Here is a 26999-nt window from a genome sequence, read left to right on the forward strand (position 1 = left end):
TATGCCACCCCCACTCCCTCAGAGTTTCAATTTGTGGGGGCAGAGGGGGGAACAAAATCAGAGGTTTGAAATGCATGGCAGTATCAGCCATTTGGTGGTTCATTTATGGCTTTACAGTTTTGTTTTGCTTTTCATCTCGGAACCTAACAAACAAACAAAAAAAACAAAACCCATGCAACAACAACAAAAGCTCCCAAGCTCCCCCACAAGAAATCAGATTTCCTAGACTTCCAAATAAAGTCGTGCAGGCTTAGCAGTACTGGAGTCCACCACTGCACTGCACCAAATCCCCAAACACTACCAGAGATGTAAGAGTAAGGAGAGACTAATAGTAGGATGTTCTGTGATGAAATAACCCACATTTGTAATGACCACAAGGCTGTCCACGCTGTTGCTTTGCAGAAGGCCTATTTGTAAGGAGCGTGACCATCTTGTTACACGTGCAGCAGGTGGGTTTCCATGCTGCCTGTGTGGGAGGACACTGGGGCAGGGAGCCAAGCTTCCCTCTCACCTCTAGAGGTGGCTCCTCCAGCTCAGGGCTGAGACACACTGGTGTGAGGATGCTTGTCCTGCCACTGCCCACGCCACACCTTTCTGTGGATAAACAGAGGACTTGAGCCTCCAGAGCTGTCACATCTTTTGCATACAATATTATTTTTTCTCTCTCCATATATGTTGTTTTTCAAGGCCAGCTACAAAGTGGCTTATTTTAAGGGAAAATAATATTTAACTATCTCCTTAGGCTATTGGCTTCACACCCTTAAGTCCAAAATTTTATACTTCACATCACGTATGGATTTTCTAACTTTTAGTGTGTGCTTTTAGTGCACATTGTAACAGATTAGCACAGTGCATTTGTAACCGCTTATGAGCCCATTATTTTTAGAACTTCTAAAAATTATTAAAGTCCAAGTTAATTTTTAACAGCAAGAGGTTAATAATTAGCACTGAATGATCTATCCCATTCAAGATTAAGTGAGAATCATCAGCTTGTACATACAGATATCCTTCTTTCGTTTTTAAGATCATTTTGATACTAATTTCATCTCCTTGGATTTTCTTTTCTTTTTCACTTTATCCTTTAGTACAGGGGCGCACTGCCCAGATCAATATGCTAACAGTCTAATTCAAGGCCTGTTCTAATAACAACCTCCTAAAACTACTGCAATTGAGTGGATTTCTGTTGTATCCGTTCCACTGTTTTATTGATACTGCATTCTTTTGTGGGTCACAAGAGCGTTTGTTGGTAACACAAGCTGTGAAAATGAACAAGTAGCTAAAACATGTTTGGTGGCTTCTCAGAGCAAGGAAAAATAAGTGGAAATCACTTACTGGAACAAGACTCAGATCTTACTTCAGTATTTCTAAGGACAAGCTTAAAAAAAAAGTGTCTTATTTTTTGTTATGATGTTAGCAGTAGGGAGCTCCAATCAGAAATACATTTTTTAATTCCTAAGTTAAGACGACCAACAAAGTTTGTTTCTAGCTCAAGACATTCTGAAATGTTATACACGCACACACTCAGAACACACACGTATATATACGTACACACACGCACATACAGTCAAAACAGCACATCTGTAGAATCTGCTTCAGACCTACATTATTTTTCAACCTGTGATCCCCAGGCATCCGTGAGTATCTGAGGGCAGCGATCTGCCAGTGAACTTTATCTGCAGCCCTCACGTAAAACTTTCAGGGGTCTACAAATGTATGTATTAACATCTACACCTTTATGTTTATCATCATTTTAAAATTTGAAAATTCTTTCCCATTACAAAAATACCCCCTGGAAAAAATCAACAATATCTAAATGCAACTATAGTAACACGTTGATTTCACATACCTCCTGTAAGTAAATATTATCAAGGTCATATGGGGTTCTGACAGATTCCACCATCCAGCTCTCAGGAGTATTTAGGTTCAAAGTGAACAGCGGAGACTGAGGCATATCCAAAAACTTTGCAATTGGTCCAGAAGCAAAGTTGTTATCTGCTGTGAAAGAAATTTCTGGCTCCAAAACATAGCGATAAAAGCTGAAATTTCAGAAAGATTATTTCAGAACATATTTCTGCCGTACTCTGCATATATTTCACTGTTTGAACTTGCTGACAGCATCAGTTTTTCCAGAGCTCCAATGTCTTCAAGAAGCCCAATATGGAATTTTTATTCCCTGGTGTGTATAAAGCTTTGTCCAAAGCATCATGCTTAGAACAATCCAAATTTTCATCTTGAAGGAGCAACCAAAGTTTACACGACTCAACCATGAAGATTAGCAAGTTATTTACCCTTGCTCATAGATATACAAAGACCCACCCAACTTGTAAACCAGCAGAATTGCCTCACACCATCCACAAATTTCTATATTCTCTATGGGAAATCATGTCATTGTACAAATGAGTTGAAAGCAGTTAATGAGACCTTCCAAAGGACATCTGACATGTCTGTGCTTGCACATTCCAACAAGTTTATCTTTCTCTCTCTCTCAGGGTTTTGGATTGTGTTTGGATGTTTTGTTTGGTTGATTGCTTTGGTTTTGGTGTGGATGGATGGGAGGGTAGGAGTAGAGGTTTGGGAGATACAGCCCAGCAGAGTTGTGGAACCTGGTAAGGGTGGTTTGCTCAAACAGGCTACATCGTAACTTATGACGAGTCTTCCAAAGGGTCACTGTCAACTGCACTGTTGTAAGCACGTGCTTCCATACTGCTATTTTTCAGGTGTCTGGTTTTTCTGTTTGTTTTGTTGTTTTTAACCCCAGAATGGTATTGCTTACCTTTTCAGAGGCATGTCAGAAAGTTTGGACTGGCAGTTCATAAACACTCTTAGGTTCATATTTATCAATTGGTTCAAAACCTGAAGTAACAAAAGAGAGACATCCCTTAAAATTCTAACTAGGAACGCTGACCAATGTTTTCCTAGACAAGACTTCTCAAGGAGGCATGTAACCTGCTCATTTCTCAATCATCCCTTTTCATTATTTGCTTCACCACACCCATCTTTTAGCTGCTTGTTTTCAGTAGATCAGTTACATGCTGCCTCACACTGCAGGCATTGTTTTGGGGATGCGGAGACTTTCTGCCTCAAGAATAATTGTTGCAAACTGAACTTAAAATGGTGAAACTAAATGCTGACTAGAAGATATCTAAGCATGATCTTGTTAGTGTGTAGTGCAGAGGAATTCCAATAACGCATTGTGCATTTCAGCTGCATTATGGGAAGGCCAGTGGTCACTACAGAGTCAAGGTGGAAGACAAACATTGCAAAACTACAGATCTGGAGAGCACTTTCTGAAATTGTCATAAAACAAATTAGAACACTGTATACATACCAAAAGTAACGGAGCAAGTCTTTGAGCATCTCTGGTAACTGGATCAACAATAGCCACAACATCAAAGTATGTCTCCCCCTCTTTTGGTCTCAGTTTAACTGCACTAAACAGAAGAAAAAACAAGTTTAAACTATCAAATATATTGGATAAATACAGCAAAAGCACTATCCATCTCCTTCTGATGTCAAATTACTTTCTAAATGCTATTTATCTTCTGAAATTAGATAGAGAAGAAAATACATATATACATACACACATACAGAGACAGGTACACAGACGTATAATTTATGAAATCTGGCTGTGCTCTGAAAGCTGTTGGAGACTTCCCTATTGCTACTTGGATTTTTTCTGACGTTAAATGTAACTTAAAAACATGGGAATGTTAAAAGACAAGGAAGAGCATATTGCTTAGCAATCCTATACCTGTATCGTTCTTCAAAAAAGTGATATTCAATCCTTGCCTCTCCTTTTGGTTGAGCAGAGAGAAGAGCATCCACTTTCATTACCAAGTCACTAGCACTGACGAAGGAAAAAAAGAAGTTTACAGCTATTCACAAAATGCATGTACCTACTATGTTTCTGTCAACTAGCAGCAAAAGAAGTCAGAACTGAATTCACATAAACTAACAGTTCTACCACCTCTCTTCAAAAGCATTTCCCTGCTTGCACATATTTATAATTAATTAATTTGAAAAACAGTAGCGTGGAAATAGATGATCAGTGCTTCTGAAAACACAATTTAATCCAGAATATGGTGCCCTTACTGTCCTCCTCCTTTTACTCCAAGGATTCTTTGAAGTAGCTCTGAAGAATTAAACATATGTAGGGGTTAATCTACCGGTAAGATAATTTAAATGCTTTGCAGTCTTCTTATCCCTGATGGTACAAAAGGATTTAACTAGCAATTACAGAACAGCTGGCATTTTAGGTGTCAACCATGCTGCAGACACTGCATCCCTTAACTTCATCAACCTCTCTTAGACCCATAAGAGATTCAGATCAAACCCTTGTTTCACAGCAGTCTTCTTGTTCTATACTGTAAATCTTAAGTAGTAGGAAGAAATGGAGAAACTTTCAAGAGGGGTCCTATCATTAAAACATAATTACTTCTGACAATTTCTTTCTTTTTATTATTCGCATAAATTTTCTTTAGCTTTACCAAGAAGCAATGTTGTACTTAAAGGTCTGTCAGCTTTTCCTTTATTAACTCAGTCTCATAGATTTATACTGACAGCTGTTTAAATTGTTCATACCAGAAACATAAGGCTGGGGAAGCCTGCCAGGTTCTACAGTGTTTTCCAATGCAGCAGATCAGTTCAAAATTTTGCAAAAAACAACCTTGGCAGCATTCAAATAAAACACACGCAAAAAAAGACTGCTCTGTCCAAAACTAGCCAATATTCTAACTATGACATCTTCTCCCACCCTATTATCCAAGAAGTCTTATATCCCTTTGGATTCCCAATACAGCAACGGATGTAAAAGCATTTGGAACACTGTTAAAACCCATCCTCTTCGGACTCAGAATCACAGATTTCTGCACAAAAGACCATATGCTTAACATATCTGATTGGCCTCTAACAGCCAAGCAGTATCACAGAAAGATGTAATGCAAAATGGGGGAAATATCTTAGTGATAACCTCCATCCCCACCCCCTCCCATGTGCTTATGGACTTCAGATTTGAACCAGATGTCTTTCGTCTGAATACCTCACCTCTGTTCTTTTTGTAAGAATTATCTAGAACTATGATTTTCACTATCTCATCTCTACCTCTTTTTCTGTTGTTCCTCTTTAAAAAGTTAAAAGCAGTTTACGTGATTCTCTAGCACTGACAGCAAAATGTATTACTAAAGTGTTTCTGATATTGATAGGCCAGCAGCAGGTAGCTGAACTAGAAACAGATTCAGAAAGCATACTCCAGCATCTCATTTTCTTCCTTTCTTCCTCCTTTTAAATAAGTAATCCTACATATGAGTTATGAAAGCCTGGCACGTAGGAGGTAGATCGTTTAAAACAGTGTGTCAGTTAAGATTTAGCTGGGAGAAAAACCCACAATAAGTCTGAAGGCCTTAATATTAACAAGAAGTTAGACTTCTGTTCCATTTAGAGAAGCAGAACAAGTAATCTAGTGAAGAAAGCATTTTCAAGAATAAATGTAATAACATATAGCAATGTATACCACTTCATGACACATACCGCAGCAGTAAACAACTCTCCTTTGCATATAGACAGTTTCTCTACTAGTAAAGCTGACACCAGTCTCCTAAGCCTCAAATGAAACTTCAACACAGCGAGGAATTTAGTCAGACCCCATAAAATGCACCACCACCCTCACTCTTCATTTTTTCAATCCACCTGTATCTTTTTTTTCCCCCTCATCCAACAAATCATTTCCAGATAACACAGCAGGCTGTTGCTGTGATCCAGGGACTATCTCAGTGATTACCAACCAAAGCATTTACAGTTTCATGTTCACATGAACAGTTTTATGGTAAATTCCTACTGTCTTGAGCTCTTCCCCAGTTTCTTGCTGCTTGTCAGTGAAGCTTCAGCCAACACAGCTCCTTCAACTTCATTACAAGACATGCAGCCACGACAGATCGCTACTAGATATAGATAACAAATCAAGAATGAAGAACTCTGAGCACAGTACTATATTAGGGGTTGCTAGTACTCCCACTACGGCTTCCTGAATCTGGGGGATACAGTTACAGCTCCATACCTACACAAGATTCTGTGAACTATTCTGTGAACCGCAAAAAAGTCACTAAAACACTTTGAACCCAACAAAGACAATTTACATCTCTGTCCTTTCCGACTTGCTCGTCTGAACAGCTGAGCCTTGACCATATCAATACGTGTTAGTTTATAACACCTACCCAGTGTGTACTTGATAAAAGCTTTCTCTAGGCTGCAGAAAGGGACTTCATCAGAATACCACCACTTTTTGCCAATCTCTTCATGTTTACTTACAGGTCTTCTTCAAATCCCAGCTGCTGAATTTGAGATTTGATTTTCTGTCCTGATGTCTTTAGTATGATATTCTCAAGGAGATGGAAATCATCCTGATTGAACATCTCACCATCCTCTAATGGGCCAATAATCTTTATTTAAAAAAAAGTGGAATCAGCATTATTAGGTAAAGGCTACACTGAAAAAAAATCATAGATATATTAAATACTCAAGCCCAACCTTGGTTGGTTGTCAACTTTTCAGGCAAATATTAATGTCCGTGGCCACAAAGTTTAACAGAGAATTCTATTTACTTACAGACAAGAAAAAAAATACCCCAAAGTCATAAATTGCATGCTTAGAATTTTCACTGAGTGCTTGATTTGCAAAAATATAGCTTATTAAACTATACATGCAGTATTATACCTTGAAGGGTTAACAAAACACCAGGCCAATTGCAGTAGACCAGAAAAACTCCAGCAAATTTCACTCCTCTAGCCTTCAAAAGACTAAAAGCTTACCTAGACAATTCTTACTATTTTGCTAATGACAGAACTAGAACGCCACAACCCATCACTTCAAATTCTTAACCCACTGAAGTATGCACAGTATACAGCAGCCACTGGAACTTTCTTCCCCCCCAAATCCTTAGCTAGCAAGCAGGTGGCAGAAGAAAACTGAATGGGTACGCGGCTGGGTTTCATTATTGGCAGTGACATACTCTTGTAACATAATTTGCTTAATCGAAGTGGCTCTTGTAAAAAGAGCTAGTGGAAGAAATCAAGACACCAACATTGGTCAATGAACAATCACAGCACAATCACTCAAATTTATCATCCCCTTCAGCCCCTGGACTCAATTCACTGCCAACATGAGTGCAACTGCTATTGACAGAGTTGAATTTGTATGCAACACCAACAGCTAACTGTACACAGTACAAAGAAGAGGTCACTGCAGGTCTGAATAAATGAACTTGGAAGCAGTCAAGTGGCCTAAAGAAGGCAAACTCTCTGAATCTGATCCCTAGGCTGCCACTCAACCTCTGTGTCCTTCCCACATTTGGAATCTCTCTTTCACCATCTGGTGATTGATCTCACCCTTCCATTGCTGATCACAGCCCTCTGCCCCTTCTTCAGCTTTAGAACATCTCTGCAGTATACAGCATGGGACAGAATAAAATCCACCTTAGGAGACTCAAAGGCTTCTTTGAAAATATTGATATCCATACCCTGAAAGAAAAGAATACCTGTCATTGAAATAGAAAGAAAAATACTCCTCTGAACACTTTTTAAAATACATCTTTTTTGTTTCTGTTCAAGAATATCTTAATGCCTTGCTAAGATTTATCTCCAGGCCCCTTCGTTTTGTGGTCTTAAACCTCGTTCTTGCCAGTCACCTTCAAACGTTATCACAATTTCTGATGTGAAGGGCCACAGCCCTAGCAGCTGTTGCTAGTTAAACCAGTAGTTCCATTCATTTGTTCTTAAGAGATTCTTGCCTAACCTTTTACGACTAGTTTGAGAAACACAATTTTTTTCTCTGCTTTTTAAAGAGATCATGAGATTGAAGTTCTCTCTTAAACCCCAAGAAACCACTCACTCAAATAGATCCCTGAATCTGCATTCCTTTGACTTTTTCAAGTTGTGTAGCTTTGATGTGCATTTTTAGATGGACTATTTTATTTAGGTAAGCTCAAACTTTCAGAGCAATACAAAAAAAGTTATGCTCCATTGTTACTTTATCTTATCTTTATCTGAACATTCTACAATAAGAAATTCATTAGATGAACAAGTACCCTACCTTTGTAAACACCAACAGACATGCTTACCCCAACGGCAAATTCTAAGATGTCAGCTCCTGCCTCTAGCGCCTTTGCAATTTCTTCTTTTGCCATTTTGGTGATGAAGTTCTTGGCATTATTTGACGTTTGTGTCTGTAGAGCTGCCCAAATGGCCTTAGCAACAACTGTGTTCTTGCTGTTTGGATCTTCACTGGGATTATTAATCATGCTAATTCGAACATTATTGCTGGATTTCTGTGTTTAACCAAACAAGCATTAGGAAAGTTTTAGGTTTCAGCTTTCTTTTAAATGAAAAGTAGTCTATAATATAGTACACTCCATAGCAAAAGTTTGTAAAAGTTATTTTAACCAAAAAAACAGATTTCAAATCAGGCTAATAACAACACAAGGTTAAAAGGCTGAATGAACTAATTTAACTTCAAGTATTTAGTTTACCTACAGGCATCACTGTGATATCTTCTAGATAATACTGTGCTACACAAGAGATTTAGGACCATGGCCAGCACTCAGAGAGCTGGCAAAAGAGTGATTTAGGAGTAAGCTACGTATTTTTGTAATTCAGTTACCTTCCTGGAACAAATAAGAGCAGAGAGCAATGCTCATGTTAATCTCCAAACAAAAACACAGACATCTTCAATTTAGAACCAGAGGCTTAAAAGAACATCTTTTCTTTATTGTATTAGCATAGTGCCGAGAGGGGATTCTGTCCTAGTACAAGAAGGTCAGGGATGTTCCAGCCCCCTTAAACAAGCTGAAAAATAGAAAACCTATCTCCCCGGGGTCATAAAACTGGAAGAAGCACAACTTGTGTTTTTCAAGCCTCTTTCCACTGTTTTATTATCACTTCTAACCTGTGCAAGTGAAAGTACTACTTACCTGGTGTTTAATGGCATCATACAACAATTGCCTCCCTGAAGGTTTATCAAAATCACCAACAATCCAAAAAGTAACTGGTCTAACAAAAGAATCATCTGCAGAAAAAAAAAAGAGGGTGTGGGGGGAATATTTGAAGATGAAGGAAGGAAAGCTTCAGGTTTTCTTTATTTGGAGGAAAAACAAGGTGCACATGCAAAGATTTCAAAAAAAAAAGTAAAAAGATATGAAAAAAGTGGAGAAGGCTAAGCTAAAAAGTCTGGCAAGAGAGGAACAGTAGTATTGCTATCGGATTTCATTTATCTCATTCAGAAAACCCACATGGGACAGCATGCATTACTGTTTCTAAACTGGATTTCTTTATTTTTGCTACCAATTTAATTTAGAAATTATAAAAGGAACCTATAAAATAACCTACTGATTCCACCTAGGGTACAGACATATCACTTCTTTGTGCTGAAGCTGTTAGTTCAGAAAATCAGGTTTGTATAAAGAAAAAAAAGTGGTGAACCAAACATGCACTTAAACACCTTTCTTCATTTCTTGCTGGTACTAAAGCCAATGTTACAAAGGAACCAGAAAATTCCCAAAACAACAACATATGGAATGCTAAAGCATGTTTTACCATAGATCTCCTTGGAAGACATTCCTGGTCAAAAAGCAGAAAGGAAAAGGGGAAAAGGAAAGAGGCATTAATAATTTGACAGTAATCCTAATGCGTATCAAGAAGTTGCAGCACTGTGCTGGGCATAATTGAATCGCTGAAGCTCAGTTCCAGCAAGCAGCAGGTTCACCTTAATTTTATCAGAATAAACTTTGACACCTTCTCACCACCAAATAGATTGATGCTTTATTTCCGTACTACAGCACTAGTCATAGCAGTTGCACGCCACCCCATGAAGGTATTCTTTTTTAAGACCATTTGCAGAAAATGCTGTGCCATTATGACTTGAATTGTTTGTTATCTTCCCTCTTCAAAAACTATCAAGACAGCACCATTTCAGTTCTGCTGCTGAGCCAACAGTGAAGTTATATGTACAGATATCTTTAAAAAATAAATGTGCTATAGCATTACTATAATCAGATACCAGTTATTAAGTATCTTAATTGACCCAGAACTGTCAAGCCATGGGATTGCAAACTAATACACACTTAAAGGAGCATGTGGAGATAGAGGTTTAATTAATAATCTACAAAGAGAAAGCAAGAAACTCCTTCAGGTTTAAGTGGCAACACAAACGAAAGACAAATACTAGACAGAAGCAGTGGGAACACTTAAGGTTCCACATGCATGCAGGTGGCTGAAGTACTACTAGGGAAACTTGTGAGAGCCTAGTAAAGAAGAGAGACAGGAACAAGAGGAATTGGTTCAAATGACAGCAGCTTACTTATGATTCCTAACAAAAACGCAGAAAAGGCCTGATTAAACTCTGTATGATGTCTGTGCATGCATTTTTATAATAAGCAGTATAGCTGAGTTTTAAGACTAACAGGGGACATGATGTATACCTATAATAAAGCAATACCATCATTAAAAAAGCAGTACGTGCACTGGGGAAATAAAACCAGCACAGACCAGGTTGGCAGTTGTCTTATATAATGGGCAATAACAATTTTTTTCTGAATCAATATGACTTTTAGTAATTTTGAATTAGGAAAAAGAGTTATAGTCCCCCTTTATATTTTTTTACTCAGTGTAATTGGAGGACCAGAGCTTAACATTGCTGTGTTTCTGGTGGTTTTATGCAATGCAGCAATAGCAGGTTGGGTGGGACTCCATTATTAATAGGAGGCTGGGTTTACAGAAGGGAACATTTTTTTTCTATGCAGATGTCAAGCCCTATAAAAATGTTTATTTTTAACACTTAGATTGTACCACTGTCCACAGGCCTGAACAAGGTTCGGTGAGTGTCTCGAGTACTGTACATATGCTTGGAAACATGCAAGAATAAATTTGGGTTCATAATCCACTGTAGATGTTACCTTTCTTTGTTAAGTAGGTCATGCTGTTTGCTACAGCAGCTGTCTTCTCTTTGGAATCCAAAGTGGTAAATCTAGCAAAGTCATCCACATAAAAATTATCTGACAAAGAGAAAAAGTATTTAGATGTCAAAGCAAACAATTTATTTCCACGTAAAATGAAAGAAAAAGGACTGCTATTATGAAAACGGTAAGAACACATCCCACATTTTTTCCCCTGTGATACTGCTTTTTAGATTTAATTTCCTTACTAATATATAATAACTTTAGGAATGTATTTTTTTGTGTCATAAATTAATAACTACATTACATTTTTATATGTAGAAGTTAATTGAAAGAATTATTTAAGGGTCACTAGGTTCAAGTTAATTTATTTAAACAATATACATTCAAAACCCTATTGTTTTACTATTTTTCGAGAAAAGTAGTTGAACAACTGTATTTGCAGTCCTGACATTATAATGCAGTCTCTCTGCATGCATTGGGTGTTATTACTTAATACTTTATCCGTGAGAAGTTCTGCTAAAATATATGGCACAGCAAGTCCTAAGTAATTCCAGAGATGACTGTCATGCTCGGCTCAAAAGGAGGTTAGAAGTAAGAAACAAAATGTTGCTTTATATATAGAATACATGACTGTATTGTTTCTGACTTTTGCTAGTGTTCCTCAATTTCATTAGTCATATTCCCCTAAAGATCTGTAATAAAAGTAAAACGAATTCCTGTTTTGAGAAGTTTGCACATACTGATGCTATTATTGTATGTAGCATCTCCCCCAACATCAGGACTAGGACGTTACTTGGGGTGCTGTTAATACTTTGCCACTAGAGTTTTCCATTGGGACAGCAAACGTCTTTGAAACAGATATTTCAAGTTTAATTGAATTAAAAGCATCCCTTACTCATTGCTGTCAGATCTAGGTATTCTCTGTCAGACATTAAGATCCTCGAGTTAATTCTTGGAACAACGTTAGGCTGGTTCATGATATACTCAACCACATCTTGATCATTAGATAATTCACCCTGAAGAAAAGAAAAAAAGGTGATATTTAAATATCACACATATTTGCCATAGCTTAATAAAATAGAAGAAATTTTGCAAGTTAAGTTGTTTTGTGTATTGCATATTTATGGACTTCAGAGAGAAACAAGATTTGGAAAAAACTGACTCAAAAGTCACAGCTGAACTCAGCACCTACCAGGTATACAGCTCGCTGGAAGATGCTTGTGGTTTCCAGGATTTTGTGCATCGTCACGGTTTCTAGGTCATCAGGATCCAGCTGATCTTTTTGAAAAGGCATTCCATTGAACAGCACTACAGGGAGAGGACCTACACCCGTCTGCTCGTAGTAAGCTCTTGCTGCCTAAATCCAGGGAAAGAAGTAGCATTACCATGTCAGCCTGTTACCACAAGGGTTCATGTTTCTACGCAATATCCACAAATGTCTGTTCTAAACACACTAAGATGTCCTTTCAGCATTGCGTAAAACACTTTCCATATCTTACATGCATATGATGTCCTTGTCTTTCAGAGTTTCAAAGCAAAGAGTTGCTTTATACTATGGAAGTACAGGTAACTTGGCAGTGGACTATCAGAATATCCCATTAAGTTCATACCGTAAACAAGTTGATTCTAATGAGCATGCTCTGGTAATAGCAAAAAAAAATGGACAATATGAAACCTGCATTTCCCATTTAGTTCCCATGAAACTATGCAAGCATTGATATTTGCAACACAAGACAGGGTAGGATTTTTTTATTATTATTTTTTAAGAACATATTGCATAAACATCTGAAAAACACTTAGTTTTAGGGCAGGGGGTTATTATGTCAAGACAAATTTCCATAGTTCGTGTAACCACTGAAAAATGTACCATCAATATCGATGCTCTGTTATGGATAGAAGTTAATAGGGTTCTACTGTTTAGGGCTTTCAAGACCTCTAACACAAATCCTCATCTTATAGTTACTTTTTAAGGACACAGACAAATATCACAAGGCTTAGATCACATGAAAGAGTGCTCGGTATTGGTTTTGTCCTTTATACAGACAGAAGCTCTCTCTAAAGGCTTCCTTCCTTATCCAAAGGCTTTTCCAGTGTTTTAAGACATGGTCACGCTGAATGGTGTCAGGTACAACAGTTGTAGCAAGGCCTCCAGAATGGCCTCTTGAGTCTTCTAGAGGACAGCCCCTCACATCTGTTAGGAGCGTCTGGGGGGTTGCTGCTTTTGTTTTGGTTGGTTTTGATTTGGTATCTAATACGTAAACTGAAAAGACTTCTATCATTCAGTAATTTCTGCCTTTAGTCGGTTTTCATTCTCAGAATGCTTTCCCTCTACTTTCCTACGTAGTAAGAACTAAAATGTCTACATGCAATTCTATTTATAAAACCCTGACTGCATTCCTTACATTTGAAGATGCAGGCTGTATCATAAGTGTTACAAAGTTATTGGAGACAGTATTTTCATTCATTCTTCTAGAATATTCAACAAAAATAAACCTATAGAATCCCAAACAAGATCTGTCTCATCATCACATAAAAGTGATCCAATAGTTATTTGCTCTCCCAACTTTCTCCGCATAGGAAAGGATCAACCCTAAAAATAACTTAAATTATTTGAGGAAGATCATTGAATGCCTTGCCATAGGAAGGCCATTTTGAATTCATCCTCATTGCTTTGTTTCATACAGTATTCAAACACTGATGATAACAATAGAGAAAACCCACACCAGTCCCTCCCAAACATTAAGCTCCTTGGTCTTCTTATGAACCATTCCAGTGCCTCAATTTTTTTGATGCAATTTTAAACTCTAGTAAATTCTACATGCCAGAATGAATGTAGGACCTATGAGTCACAAGAAAGTTATCTTGATTCCTGTACTACAGAGATTTTAGAAATCATATAGTATATATCCAAAATATATTGTAATACATATATTCTATAAAACTTTGCACTGAACATAAATATTTAAAGCATTATTAAAAGTCACAACAGTGTGATAATTTACTAGATACGTGCTTAGTAAATAAGAGAGCTGCATGAAAAAAACATACATAACCATAAATTCATAAGTGTTGAAGCAAAAAGGTGAAAAATGTTCTATTTCCTGAACTCTTACCTTTCTGTTTTGATCATAGCCAGAATCAATTCCCAGAATGCTGTTCACTTCCACATAAGGATACTGTTTCTCAAGAACACTAACCACATGCTCCACTTTCAGTTGATCTCCTGTTTTTACTTTGTTATATATCTGGAAGGGGGATACAAATACAAGTTTGCAGGTAAGCTGACCTACCACCTGTATTCCAGTAATGACATAAAACATTAACAAATGATTTGCAAAACATATTTTCTGCTGAAACACAATTATCCACTGAAATAACATCATCTAAGTACAAAGCTAGAAATTACGAAGTACTCACAGCTGTGAAAATTATCCTGCTTTACCTTATAGTCATTCAAATGACTATTCTGCAGACGTATCTTCAATTACAAAAGTAGGACTTGGCGAAAGAAATGCTCAAGTAAAGCATATCCAAAGAGCTGCGTTTCCCTTCTAAACTCAAGACGTGCTCATGAACAACCGAGTAAACCTCACATGTAAAATATACAACTGATTATGTTTCCTTCTTGAAAGCACAAGATCTTGCTTATTTCACTTAAAATTATATATTAAAACAAAACTGAGAATAAAAGTCATTGTCTTGAAGCTACCAGCAGTATAATATTACAGGACGCCCCAGCTTATAGATTTATAAAACGAAGTCAAACCACAAGCGAAAATGCATTTGCTATTACGTATATCACTTTACAGGGCAAAAATATGAAGCAGGAGCTATTCAAGATAAAAATTACATTACATTGAAGATATACAGCAGTTTAGAATTCATTGGCAGAATGAGGAAGGATTAGAAAAACTTACCACACTAATCTTACATATGTGGAAAATATTAAAAATACTATTTTCCATTTTAAATGAATACTTACAGACATGATTGTCTGGAAAGCATAATTATTGTCCATTTCTTGCGCCACATAATTGTACACCCTAAGAAGGGCAACACCAGGATCCTGAAGTCCATCAACATCCTCTGAGTCATTAACCACAAAGACTAGTCCTATCCTGCAATCAAACAAACCCCTATATCGTGAATCTATTACACTAATAAATAATCAACTCTTCATACGACTCTGGGATACAATCACCATCTCAAGCAAAGGTTTTTTCCTAAATAGACTAAACAGAAGATTTTGAGCAGAGTGGCCTGGAATCAACATCATGATATACAATCTCTAATGGTGAGTCCATCAGAATCTTGCTTTTTCATCTCTCTTTCATCCATAGTACTTGCTTTTAAGTTTGTTTTGGACTGTTGAAGAAATTTTTATTCAGCTTTGTTTTTGTAGTAGCAAAAGTTACATTCAAGAACTTTTAAGACGGAACAATGTTCAGTAAATGCCATTCCCAGACACCAATACAAGATATTCAATGTGCTCAAGCGAGTCCAGAGAAGGGCAACGAAGCTGGTGAGGGGTCTGGAGAACAAGTCTTACGAGGAGCAGCTGAGGGAGCTGGGGTTGTTCAGCCTGGAGAAGAGGAGGCTCAGGGGAGACCTCATCGCTCTCTACAGGTACCTTAAAGGAGGCTGTAGCGAGGTGGGGGTTGGTCTGTTCTCCCACGTGCCCGGTGACAGGACGAGGGGGAATGGGCTGAAGTTGCACCAGGGGAGGTTTAGGTTGGATATTAGGAAGAACTTCTTTACCGAAAGGGTTGTTAGGCATTGGAATGGGCTGCCCAGGGAAGTGGTTGAGTCACCATCCCTGGAGGTCTTTGAAAGACGTTTAGATGTAGAGCTTAGTGATATGGTTTAGTGGAGGACTTGTTAGTGTTAGGTCAGAGGTTAGACTAGGTGATCTTGGAGGTCTCTTCCAACCTAGGTGATTCTGTGATATTTAGATACTTAACATTTCTAAAGTGTTCTAGCAGTAAGTACTTTACAATTGCAAAAGTCACAAGAATAAACATTAAAAAAGCAGAAAAATACAGTAATTACCTCAGTGGGATGTGGTTACTGAAGAACATCTCTGCCACATTCAGTAATTCTGCTGTGGTCTCGTGAGTAGGATCTACTATCAGCACCTGCCCATAAGTTACAAGTGAAAGGTTTCTATTCCCTTAAGAAGTCAAGATACTGTTTTTAATTCACATTTTGTTGCAGAATTATCATCAATTCCATTTTATACACTGACAGAGAGATGAGACCCACTAAGTCAGAGTTTCTCCTAAAACCTTTAAGAAATCCAAAATCATAATTGAAAATATCCCATCCAAGCTGGTCCTCTACCATCTACCTTCTAGAGCTACCATAGAGATTTCACAAACTCTTTATTGGATCTAAATATAACCAGTTTGCCCAGAGACTAAAAGGACACCCAGGATTAAGCTGAGGACTGATGACCATCTTTTGAAGTCTTGGTGCAAGAATGCTTTCTAACTAAAACAACTGAAGCTGCTCTTAACCCCATTAAGGAAATACTAAGTAACAAACATGAGGCATTTCATGAACTAATTTCAGGTATTACAAAGTTGTAATGCATAAAAATTCTCCCTTGTCAGATGATAGTTTGTTCCACCAGTGGAGCAATTTGTGGATGTGTAAGTGGCATACACATGACCAGTCTAATAAATGCCAGAGAATCATGTGCAATAACCTCTGAATCTCGGTCGTAGCTCTCTAGTAAAACAAAATATTTTAAGAGAGATCTCAAGATAGTTAAGTGGCAGAGAATCCAGAGTACATGTAGACTAAGTTCCAAAAGCTAATGTCCCTGATGTTAAAAACAAAACAAAACCAACCAACACAACAAGAACAAAAAAAAAAACAACACCCATCAACACATTTCACTTCTAGTCAGAATACTACTTACAAAGTTATGGAAGTTTTTTCTGATTTGTCTGATCACCCCTGGAAATGTGGGACGCAGCAGTTCTTGCACATTGTAAGGCCAGGAATTATACCGACTGTCAACTTCCAGATTGTTGATCCACTAACAAAAAATAAAGGCATTTAAATGACTGCCTGTTCTTCTTGCTCAAGCCTGAGATTCTAGAATATTTTAAAATCAGATGATATATTGAGTACTATGTGAATAAAAACAAACTTTTGAGAAGAGCTAATTACTTTTAAAACACAGCATTTGTTATCCATACTGTTGTTCTCTTTTCTTCACTGCAATCGATTACAAAGTAAGAACAGAAGTTCCCCTGACAGCTTAAGAATGCACTGCTCAATGACAAATAAAATATTTCCTTTATAAAAACCACACGCACTGAAATAGCAGGGCTTCTGATGTCCACAGCATAATCTGAATCTGATGGCTGGATGTTCAACTTCAGAACATTGTGCAAGGAAAGACCCTCAATTCCTAAGCTGTGCAGGCCTTCCATAACACGGGCTTCATTGCGTAGTACATCAATCAAGCTGGAAGGAAAAGAAAAAATTGATGAATTTGAAAGATGCAGCAAATAATTTGCTGTATCCTAAGAGTAACAGGTGAAAGGTATAATTAGTAGTGCAGAGGTACAGCAGACTTGGTTATTTTTCACCTATTTGTAACTGTCCCAAGGAACATGAGACAACTTAAAGCCACTCAATTATATTTCTAGGAAAAACTACATTAAATAAAGATAAGTAAAGCATGAGACACATATGTAATTTCAACTCCATACTATTGAAACAGATCTTGACAAAAATATAGGGTGGTTTTCAGATGAAGAATGTACAGGGACTTATTCTTTGAGAATCAAATAGTCTACTATCTTCAGAATAAAATATGAAGATGGTCCCTGGAACACAAAATCTTACTTGTTCACAGGACGTATCACAACAACAATATAAAGGTGACTTCCCATTCTGATATTCTTGGGTATTGCACTTTTCTTATCAACATTTTTGTAAAACAAACTTGTTTGCATAATAGAAGGAAACATGATTTGCATTTTCTAGCAGTTAACTTTTAAACCTAACCTAAATATGCAGACATTTTGAAGAAAATTCAAAACTGTCTGAACGACTTTACTACCCATGCACAAGCAGTATACAAGATTCTAAATATGATACAATTTTTCTGAAGAAAACATTCCTACCTAAATATGTCTTGAGTGTCTAAATCAATAAGTAGTCCATTGATGAACAGAGCAGAATCTCCCGGTTGTAATCCTAATGTTCCTTTGAAATACTGAAAGAAAGTAGAAAGAAGGGCATTAGAAGAACGCTGTGCACAGAATAAATGTTACTAGAGTTCAGTGCGTCAAAACTGTGGATTTTATCTCCATTATTATTCCAAACTGCATTATATTACTTCCCAACTACAGTCTTTATTGACTTTGTGCACACACTCATACCAGAAGAAGACGCAAATGAAGCTATCTAGAGCATAGACACATAAATGAAACTTCTATTTGTTTCTACATGACTCACTAGCAGATTTGGAAAGTTCCTGAGTAGATTTTTAAAAGTAAATCAGATTACATCATTAGAAGTGCTTGGGAGATGTCATTTAGTATTTTTTTAGCTGAAAGCCCACAAAGTGGATTGACAAATAGCATCCAGCTAACTATCTTAGCTTTTTAAAGCTCAGTTTTGAGCAAAGCAGATGTTTACATGCTGGATATTGAATGGTACTCATGAGAACTAGCTACTGTGTTTAAGGTACCAACTAAGTCATGAGCTAGTGGATATGTCATCAATGAAAAGCAGATGAGCTGTCGCTGTAGTCTGATCTCCCAAAGATCAGGCATCCCACAAACAGAAAACTCTTATCAATACATCGGAATTTCTTCCAAGTACCTCTAAGCAGTACCCCAATTGAGTGGATATTTGTTGCAGAGTTGAGGAACCATCACAGAGAACAACTTTGTACCAGAAGAGGTAAATAAAATACAGTCCTCCCGAAGCAAAGTTCACAACTCTAGCAAAAAAAAAGTATTATTTTTTTAAACTTAGAAGTGTCATTGCTGCCTTCCAGTACCTCTTGCCATGCAGTATCAGTTATAAAATTCCCTTAAGAGACACAATGAACACTGAAGGAGAAACACAGTATTTGGACATTAAAAAGCCTAATATCATGAAGAAGAAGAGCAAAGCGAATGGAAGAATAGCAAAGTACCAAATAAAGTACCAAGAATAAGAAAGAAGCATCTAGTCTGGAAGAATTTAAATATTTTACTAAATAATAAAATCTCCCAGAGAAGAGCTGAGTACATGCAGTGTTAAATTATACCTTTGTGAATAATTATACACTAAACTATAACTTACTGAAGGCAGTGAACTTTACTACCAGGTAATATCCACACAAACCGACAGTCATGCAAAGAATAGCTTTAAAGGGCAGGGTTAGATCTAGCCAGATCTGGATCTGGTAACCTAGACGTATTTGGAATGAAACCGCATCCACCAAACCATGGGGGGTTACCTGAGGACCAATCTGATCTAGCACAAAACAGAAAAGCCGCCAGGTAGCTTTAACTTGCACTTACATTCTATACTTTGTCCCTTCCAGAACCACACCAGACGACAGTGTCAAACCGCATCCCTTCTTTTCTCATTTTATCGCTATTGAACAACAAGGGATTTCTCTTTCAGAACAGGAATCTCAGGGGACTGGTAAGTAGCTTCCAGGTAACTTTGCATTTACTATGAGACTAGCGAAATATCATTGATCAGATTTTAAACAAAGACATAACTGTCTACATTTTATAGCAGCACAGATAATATACCAAAATCTATTGTTTGGCTTTGTTTCTATTACCATCTTAAACTTGTATTTTGTATTCTATCCAGACTGCACTACCATATTTAATTGTGCTGTACAAGATTTCCTAGTGTTTATTATTTTTTCAGTGCTTTGCTAATGCCAAATAAACAAGAGCTGTTGAAACATTAATCAATGACCTCCACAGATCCCTCACAACATTTGTTTTCATTTCAAAACACATGTAGACTTATTTAGATAACTTAAATTTTTATTCCTTTATTATTTTCACTCTTAAAACAACAGCATTAGGACTATTTCCTCCAAATAGTGTGGATCATTTTAAGACAGAAGTTTTCATGTTTGTTATACTGTTTCCTTGTAAACACTGATCAATTCAGATATCTAAGCACCATCTCAAACTGGGTGATGAAAAATAAATTTCTTCTGCATCCTCAAAACCTATTAAAACGTGCTTAATACTTTTAAAGCAATAGCTTTCTAACAAGCTACATTCCATTCAGCTCAGATGTTTTAAAATAATCCAAAAATGTAACTACCTTTTCACTAATAATTTTCACTAAAAAGTGCCCACACTTAATATCCAGTTGCTTTTGAGAAGTTCAAGACACAATCAAAACTAACAATCACTAACTTGAAATCAGTGTAAACCTCTTTTTAACTATGAACCAGAATGAGCAGTGCTGTGACATTCAGATTTTACATATCTGTTGTACTGTTCAAGCAAATATAAAAGTCAGAGACTTGAAAGAACAGCAGAGACAGTTCTACAAGAAACTTATTAACCATATTAACAGCTTGAGCTAACAAGCCATCACTACAAGGGCATCATACTTGGGTGGTTGCAGAAGAAGCAAGCACTAATGTGACAGACATCATAATTTCTACTTCATTACTGATGCAGTCCTGTCCCGATTATAAGATTAAGACTGTCTACATGGATATCCTAACACCTAAGCCATATGTTTTCAGAAAACAAATGGAACATTTTCCCCCCTGGTTAAGAGTATAGTACCTTCATTGTATTTGAAGTTCATTTTGTAATGGTAAATAAATACAGTCAACAGATTCTAAGTTCAGAATGTCACTTTCATATACATTAAAAAGTGCTTGCCAAATAACTGTCAGAGCACTTGACTACTGTGAACAACTATTATAGGGGCAGCTCTAAGAACAAAATCCCCATACCATCTTTCCTCAACATATTCTTGATCCTACTCGAAGAATTTTTTTACCAGCATTTTCATATCTGAGTAAACAACCTAAATTATGTTTTTAACCCATGTTTGAAAAATTGAGCCCCTTCTTTGCTTCCCAAATGCATACTAAGACAAAGTTGTGTGTGAAGACAGTGTGTCAACATTTGGAGCAAACTGTGAAATTTTTAATAAATTACTATTTTCAAAGCTTGAATTTATACTAAAATATAAGCGTGAAAGCACTACATTACTTTCTGGAAGCATTACCTTTTGGTTCTCTTCAATTTCCGCTCTAAGTTCGGAGGAAACAACTGTTTTTGTTATGGCTCTGCAGAAATAAAAACATGATTCTGTGAATCACCTTTCTGCTCATCTAATGGATAGATTAGATATCTAATTATCCCACTTTTTGTACCTTAAGTATATTTAGTATTCTAATATACAGAGCTACAATCAGAAGAACTTGCACTTTGTGGTATCAAGTGTTTTTTCCTGTTTTATATATATATAAAATTCAAGAGAACATAAAACCATTATTCACATGCCAACTGCACCAGGAAAGACAAGCTTTTGACTCTCAGTGTCTAGTTTCATATTAATCCCATAATAAAAGTGGGCAGCTTCCAGAAAGGTAGAGGTGGAATCTGACAGCACGAAGTATGGGGATTTCACTTTTTATTGTGGGCTCCCATTCCTTTCCTTACATTGGATCTAGAGATTGCACCGTCACAGAATGGGCAAGTTCAGCTCACAAATATGACCAGAAACTAGGTGACAGGACAATGCATACCTTAAGAAGTTATAAACAGTACAATTATAACATCCATCACTGGGGATGAGACCAGAACTCAGTTTCTTTTTACACTCAAGTACATCTGCATCTACTCAAAAAAGTAGCCCCTATGTCATCATTTTTACAACCCAGGTCATGAAATCTATCAAAAGGAATCTATATTTCTTCACTGGTTGGGCAGGCCAGATTATGACTGAATTACTTGAGAGTATTCAAATTAATTTCAAGAAATTGACAAAGTGCAAAGAACGGTGGGATTGCACATCAACATCTGACACAAGGTTGACTGGGCTGTCTGCTGAAGTGGATCCCAAAAGAGTGGGATCCAGTGAAAAGGTTAAGCTTAAGACACCAAATGGGAATCCTGTCCAATAAATTCTTGAGGACTCAATACAAAAGGTAGCATTTCACACCAGCAGCTCAGTTAATTCTGCTAAATTTTGTACTACTCCACACCAACTGCCAAAGAGAAACACTGTAAGATCCTCACTGTAACCATAAGCGGAAGAACTTTTCTGCATAAACCTTCTCCGGTGTTTGCTTTCAGCTAAATAGAAATGCAGACATTAACCCAACCACTGTTGCCCGTCTCATGTTCTGCTGAGAAAAACGACAGGAAAAAAAACTTTCTAAGTATTCATTATTGGAATTACCTGGCCTTTGTAGGAAAGTTCTGACTGAGATCTTTCATGACCATCAAAGCATCCACAGGGGGAGCAGTCAAAATGCGTGCAGCAGTTTGAAAACTTAAATCTACAGGTGAAACAACAATAAAATGTAAACATGCAATTGCAGTCATCTTAATTTTGGCTTTCAACTCTTTTGCTCATTAGTTACATAAAAAAATTTCTTTTCCATCTGCACCTTTAGGTACCTTCTTTTGTCTTCTTCCCTTCTATTACTTGCCTTGAAATAATCCTTTCAGTATGAACCAATACCACCTACAGGTCGTTTCAATGAGACTAGACCATCACTTCTTTTTTGGTCTGGGTAAGAGGATCTACCCTTCAGAAGGGGCCTAGGGAATTATTTCACAAGCTAGAAATACAAATACCACTTGATTGAATTTAGGTAGATCCACTGTGGCTACAACACATGTTCAGTATTTCCTATTAGTTTTTTTCAGAGGATGAAAAACCCTTCCAGAGACTTCTACTGATGATTTGCAAGGAAATAGGTCACAGCTGCATGCAGAGACACTTGAAATAGATTTCTTTTGGTCTTGAGAAGTCTCAGCTTTCCACACCAAGGATGTGATTGTGGAAACTCTACATTTCCTTTGCTATTCTACATTTAGTCAGTTTAAGAACAAGTGGCTTTCTATTCTTCACGATATAGAAAGAAAACCTCACTTCAGAAGTCCTGTGAAATAATCTTTCAAAAGGTATTTCAACAGGACTCTGTAAAGAAGCTTTAGAAAGCTGGTTGTTTCCAGTGCAGGAATTTACAGTCAAGCGCTCTGAACTGCGTGCAGCCACTACCGGCCTCATTTTTATAGAGCATGGGAAGATAGGTTTACATTAAGTTTTTGCAATGCTGTATTGAAGCTGTTCATACAGATTACCTTGTAACTGCCATACTTTCAAAGGTGCCATTTCATTGGTACTCTCCACAAGGTGTTTTCTAAGTTCTTTCAGCTCTTCCATCAGTTCAGGATACAACTGCCTAAAAGGGAATAAGGGTAAAGCAATTCTGGGGTTTACTGTAAGCAAGTCTGCTACTAATTTGAAGAAACTAACATATGAAGAAGTACGCAGCTAACACACATGGATAACCCAGACATTTAAAAAACAGTAACAAAGCAGAAGATTGGCACCTCTGCATCGAGTTCTTTAATGTGACAAAGAGTAACAATTTACAATGGAGTTTTACCTCAATTTCCCAAAAAGAAATCCTTGCACTTCATCGATGGGGTCATTTTCATCTATTACTGTAGCATTCACATCTGTGCCTATAAACACAGAGAAGGAAAACACTACCAAACTATTCAGAAATAGTTTTCATGCCTATTTTGGTAAGTTCAACAAAAATGATACTGCAGTAACTGAGGAGAGGAAAAAAGGCAAGTTTCAGGTTCACTTTGGAACCTGTATCCAGGACACACTAACTGTACAAATGAAGACTACAACAGCTGAAATAAAACCCAGTCGGATTGTTTAGAAACAAAAGCTTAAGCTGAACGGAAATCTCAGAGACTTCAGCACTGCAGAAGAAATCACTGGGGCCTAGGAGCTTTCATGACATGCAAGCTTTGCAGAGTAAGTGAAAAACTCCTATCAGGAGCATAATCCTGATTTTAGCCCCAAAATACAGGATAAAAACCAGTATCTGAGTAAAGTCCAATTCTGGGCTTAAATAACAAAAAGAGATCTGTGCAAAAGACTCGCACAATCTCCTAACTAGCTGGACACAAACCAGCTCCAATCTGGAAGTTTCATTCTCAAGTCTAATCAAAGGTCCCAACCTTTTGGATGAGTGCTTGCTTATGGACAGGCAGAAACGGCACGGGCACGCATAAGAGACTGACCAGAATCAGACAGGAATTTGATGAAAACCATACACCTCTAATCTGCAGCTTATCCACATGGTTTGTCTATTTTCTAAAGCATTTTTTAATCACTGCATTGATATCAGTGCGAAACTTTACAAGCTTTCAGATAAACTTTTCCCCAGAATTACTTCCACACGCACACTTGGAGACAAAGGCTTCCAACTTCCTATTTTACAAGCAATATCAGCACTTTTGCATGACTTCTTGATATGGTATTAATGGAAATTTAAACACTAGTAACAAAAATCATAAGTTGAATCACCTGCTTTAGTACGCTTGTTCCTCTCAAAATTAAATCTTTCTAAAAATAAAGACCAATAGTTTTTTTTGTCAATACTCTAGACCATAGCAAGATATTTTAAGTCAGAGTTTAGATCTGTATCTAGAAGCTGGATAAACTGCAAAACTCAGTTCAAAATCTAAGTTCTGTTCTTCACAGCTGTTATCTTTAACTAAAAAAAAAAAGTTGTTTTTTTTTTTTTAAACGAAGTCATAAGTAAAAGCAGACAATTCTGTTTACCTTTGTGGGTGTGTGTATACATATTCATCTGTATATAGATACACAATAAAATAGTTTTGGCAGATGCATGAGTTTGAAAAACAGAACAGCAAAAGCAGAAAAACCTGCAGAGCATTCTGTTTTTCCAAAGAACAACAGGAAACATTCTGCTCTGAGGATGGATAAGCTAAGGGAACTAGAAGTAGGGGAAGTGAAGGACAGTACATCTGCAAAGAAATCTGGTTATCTGGTGAAAAATTAGTTGTATTAATAGCGCCATAAGATCTAGTGCAGTGCTGCGGCACCGTTCTGCCCAGCATTTCACAAATAAGGAAAACGAGTGCCTTAGCGAATAAACGATTCAAAGAATGTAATCCCCAAAAGAGAGAGGACAGTGATTTTCGTGATTTCAGATCAGAAGGACGAGTATCTGCAATTCAGACAGTCTTATATATACTCATATATATAAATATCCCTGTAAACATGAATATATATATACAAATCCCATATACATTATAAATAATATATATCTATCTATATATATATACATAAATATATCCCTGTAAAATTAAAATGCTCACATTAAAGTAGTTAAAATAAGAATTCACCTTTCACCTGTGTATCATCCTTGGCCTTGTATTCTGTACTTTTAATAGCCAGTTCCACACCATAGCCAGAGAGGTATACTTTTTCTTTACTGGGATTCTGTAAGGAAAAGCAAACAGTACAACATTGCCACTCTTTGTTTTGATCTACAAATTAAAAGCTGCCATTTCCCAAAGCTAAGAAATTCCAAGCTTGTACCCATTTTAAACCCAACTGGTAACACAATTCAGACCCTAACTGCAAGTGAGAAACAAATACAAGTGATTCTCCAGTACTGTACTGTACTAACACAACTGTACCAAGACCTACTGCACAACGACAAGGATAGACAAATTACTTTTAAAAAGGGAAGTGGTGTATGCAATGTATGATTATTTTATCTGATGTCACTAGAAGTGACTTTTTTTTTTTTCGCATTCAAGTCTGGCTACTAGCTGCTCTACTGAAGGTTTTAGCACCATTAAACAATATTCAGAAAGAAGTCAAATAAAAGTCTCAGAGCTTTTAAAATGTAGAGTTAAATATCAATCCAGTGGTTAGGGGAGGGAGATGGAAAATGGGACGAATTGCACTAGGACTGGTAAGTGGTTCTGTAACAAAATGGCCTTTCACTTGAAAAGTGGACCCTAAGGTTAATCTCTGCAACTCGAGTGGCCTGACTGTGGAAATATCTATTATTTGCTAGAGCAACATTTTTCTAGGTTAAACTCTGTAATTTATCTGCATTTGTAAAACCAAATGATTCTCTTACTTAAACAATCAGGAGATGTTAAGTAGTCTGCAGTCCTCAGCTACATGCAATAATATAATAATCTGTGAGTATTCCAAATTATGATCAAGCAGCAATGCATTATGCAAATGTAATTTTAAAGGAATCAAACTTTTACTATGCAAATATACTTACGGCAATATAGTGTCTGAGGATGTAAGTGATTTCTCCTGCCTCAGCCTTTAAAACAAGCAGCTTATGGAATCTGTAGAACTCCTCTGTGCCAATCTCGGCATAAAGTATGACGATGGGACTTTCAGGATTTGACGCTGGGTACCTGTGGTCCCCTTTGAACAAAAATGGCTTTGGCCTAAGAGTAAACATTGAAAATTATCAGTGTGATTCATACTGTGTCCTTACTCAGTGCAAGATTCATCATTTCTGTTTCTCATGTTTAATCGCTGTTTCTGTCTTCACTGAACACGTCAAGTTACTCCCACGTATTATCACAGTTGACAGCACTTGATGCATGTTGATAAAGCTTCATTAAAAACAGACATGAAAATACAACAAGTAGCTAGGTGCTATTTTTAACCTAATATAATACTTTTTTTAAAAATGGTAACTACTTCTTTAAATTTTCTTTTTTGATTCAGAAGTTCTGTATAGAAATAAAAGGCTAACACAGCAAACATTCTATGAACTCAAAATCATGGGGACCCTGTCCTTGGCTGAGTATACAAATAAGAAAGTGAATGAGAAGACTATTTTCAAATTCAAAAATTTATTCAAAATTTTTCAAATTTTCAAAAAATCACATTTAAGAAACAATGAAGTATTTAAAATATTCCCAGTGAGTCAGCGTAACAGCATATGATCTATTGATGCAATATGTCTGCATATTAACAAAAATAACTTATTTTTGCAAAA

At 36.9% G+C, this 26999-nt stretch overlaps 1 protein-coding gene across 4 annotated transcripts in view; it reads right to left on the reverse strand.

Annotated features, from left to right (window-relative positions):
* Window positions 1-26999, reverse strand: part of UGGT1 (UDP-glucose glycoprotein glucosyltransferase 1) — a 44143-nt gene that overhangs the window by 12029 nt on the left and 5115 nt on the right. For 2 of the 4 annotated variants that reach the window (XM_035544415.2, XM_035544414.2), the window contains exons 7-30: window positions 26265-26439; window positions 25363-25459; window positions 23577-23655; window positions 23269-23369; window positions 22358-22457; window positions 21179-21239; window positions 18085-18176; window positions 17269-17419; window positions 16866-16985; window positions 15992-16077; window positions 14925-15060; window positions 14056-14187; window positions 12135-12299; window positions 11838-11958; window positions 10940-11038; window positions 9582-9605; window positions 8960-9054; window positions 8111-8317; window positions 7380-7511; window positions 6304-6434; window positions 3752-3847; window positions 3329-3431; window positions 2774-2853; window positions 1847-2036 (exon numbers count right to left, since the gene is read on the reverse strand). In XM_035544415.2, coding sequence (XP_035400308.1) covers window positions 1847-2036; window positions 2774-2853; window positions 3329-3431; window positions 3752-3847; window positions 6304-6434; window positions 7380-7511; window positions 8111-8317; window positions 8960-9054; window positions 9582-9605; window positions 10940-11038; window positions 11838-11958; window positions 12135-12299; window positions 14056-14187; window positions 14925-15060; window positions 15992-16077; window positions 16866-16985; window positions 17269-17419; window positions 18085-18176; window positions 21179-21239; window positions 22358-22457; window positions 23269-23369; window positions 23577-23655; window positions 25363-25459; window positions 26265-26439 — 2773 coding nt within the window. The remainder of the gene's footprint in view (window positions 1-1846; window positions 2037-2773; window positions 2854-3328; window positions 3432-3751; window positions 3848-6303; window positions 6435-7379; window positions 7512-8110; window positions 8318-8959; window positions 9055-9581; window positions 9606-10939; window positions 11039-11837; window positions 11959-12134; window positions 12300-14055; window positions 14188-14924; window positions 15061-15991; window positions 16078-16865; window positions 16986-17268; window positions 17420-18084; window positions 18177-21178; window positions 21240-22357; window positions 22458-23268; window positions 23370-23576; window positions 23656-25362; window positions 25460-26264; window positions 26440-26999) is intronic. The other 2 variants (XM_035544417.2, XM_035544416.2) reach the window with 1 other exon arrangement.

This window comes from Cygnus atratus, chromosome 9 (genome assembly GCF_013377495.2).
Source record: "Cygnus atratus isolate AKBS03 ecotype Queensland, Australia chromosome 9, CAtr_DNAZoo_HiC_assembly, whole genome shotgun sequence".
Classification (NCBI taxonomy): Eukaryota; Metazoa; Chordata; class Aves; order Anseriformes; family Anatidae; genus Cygnus; species Cygnus atratus.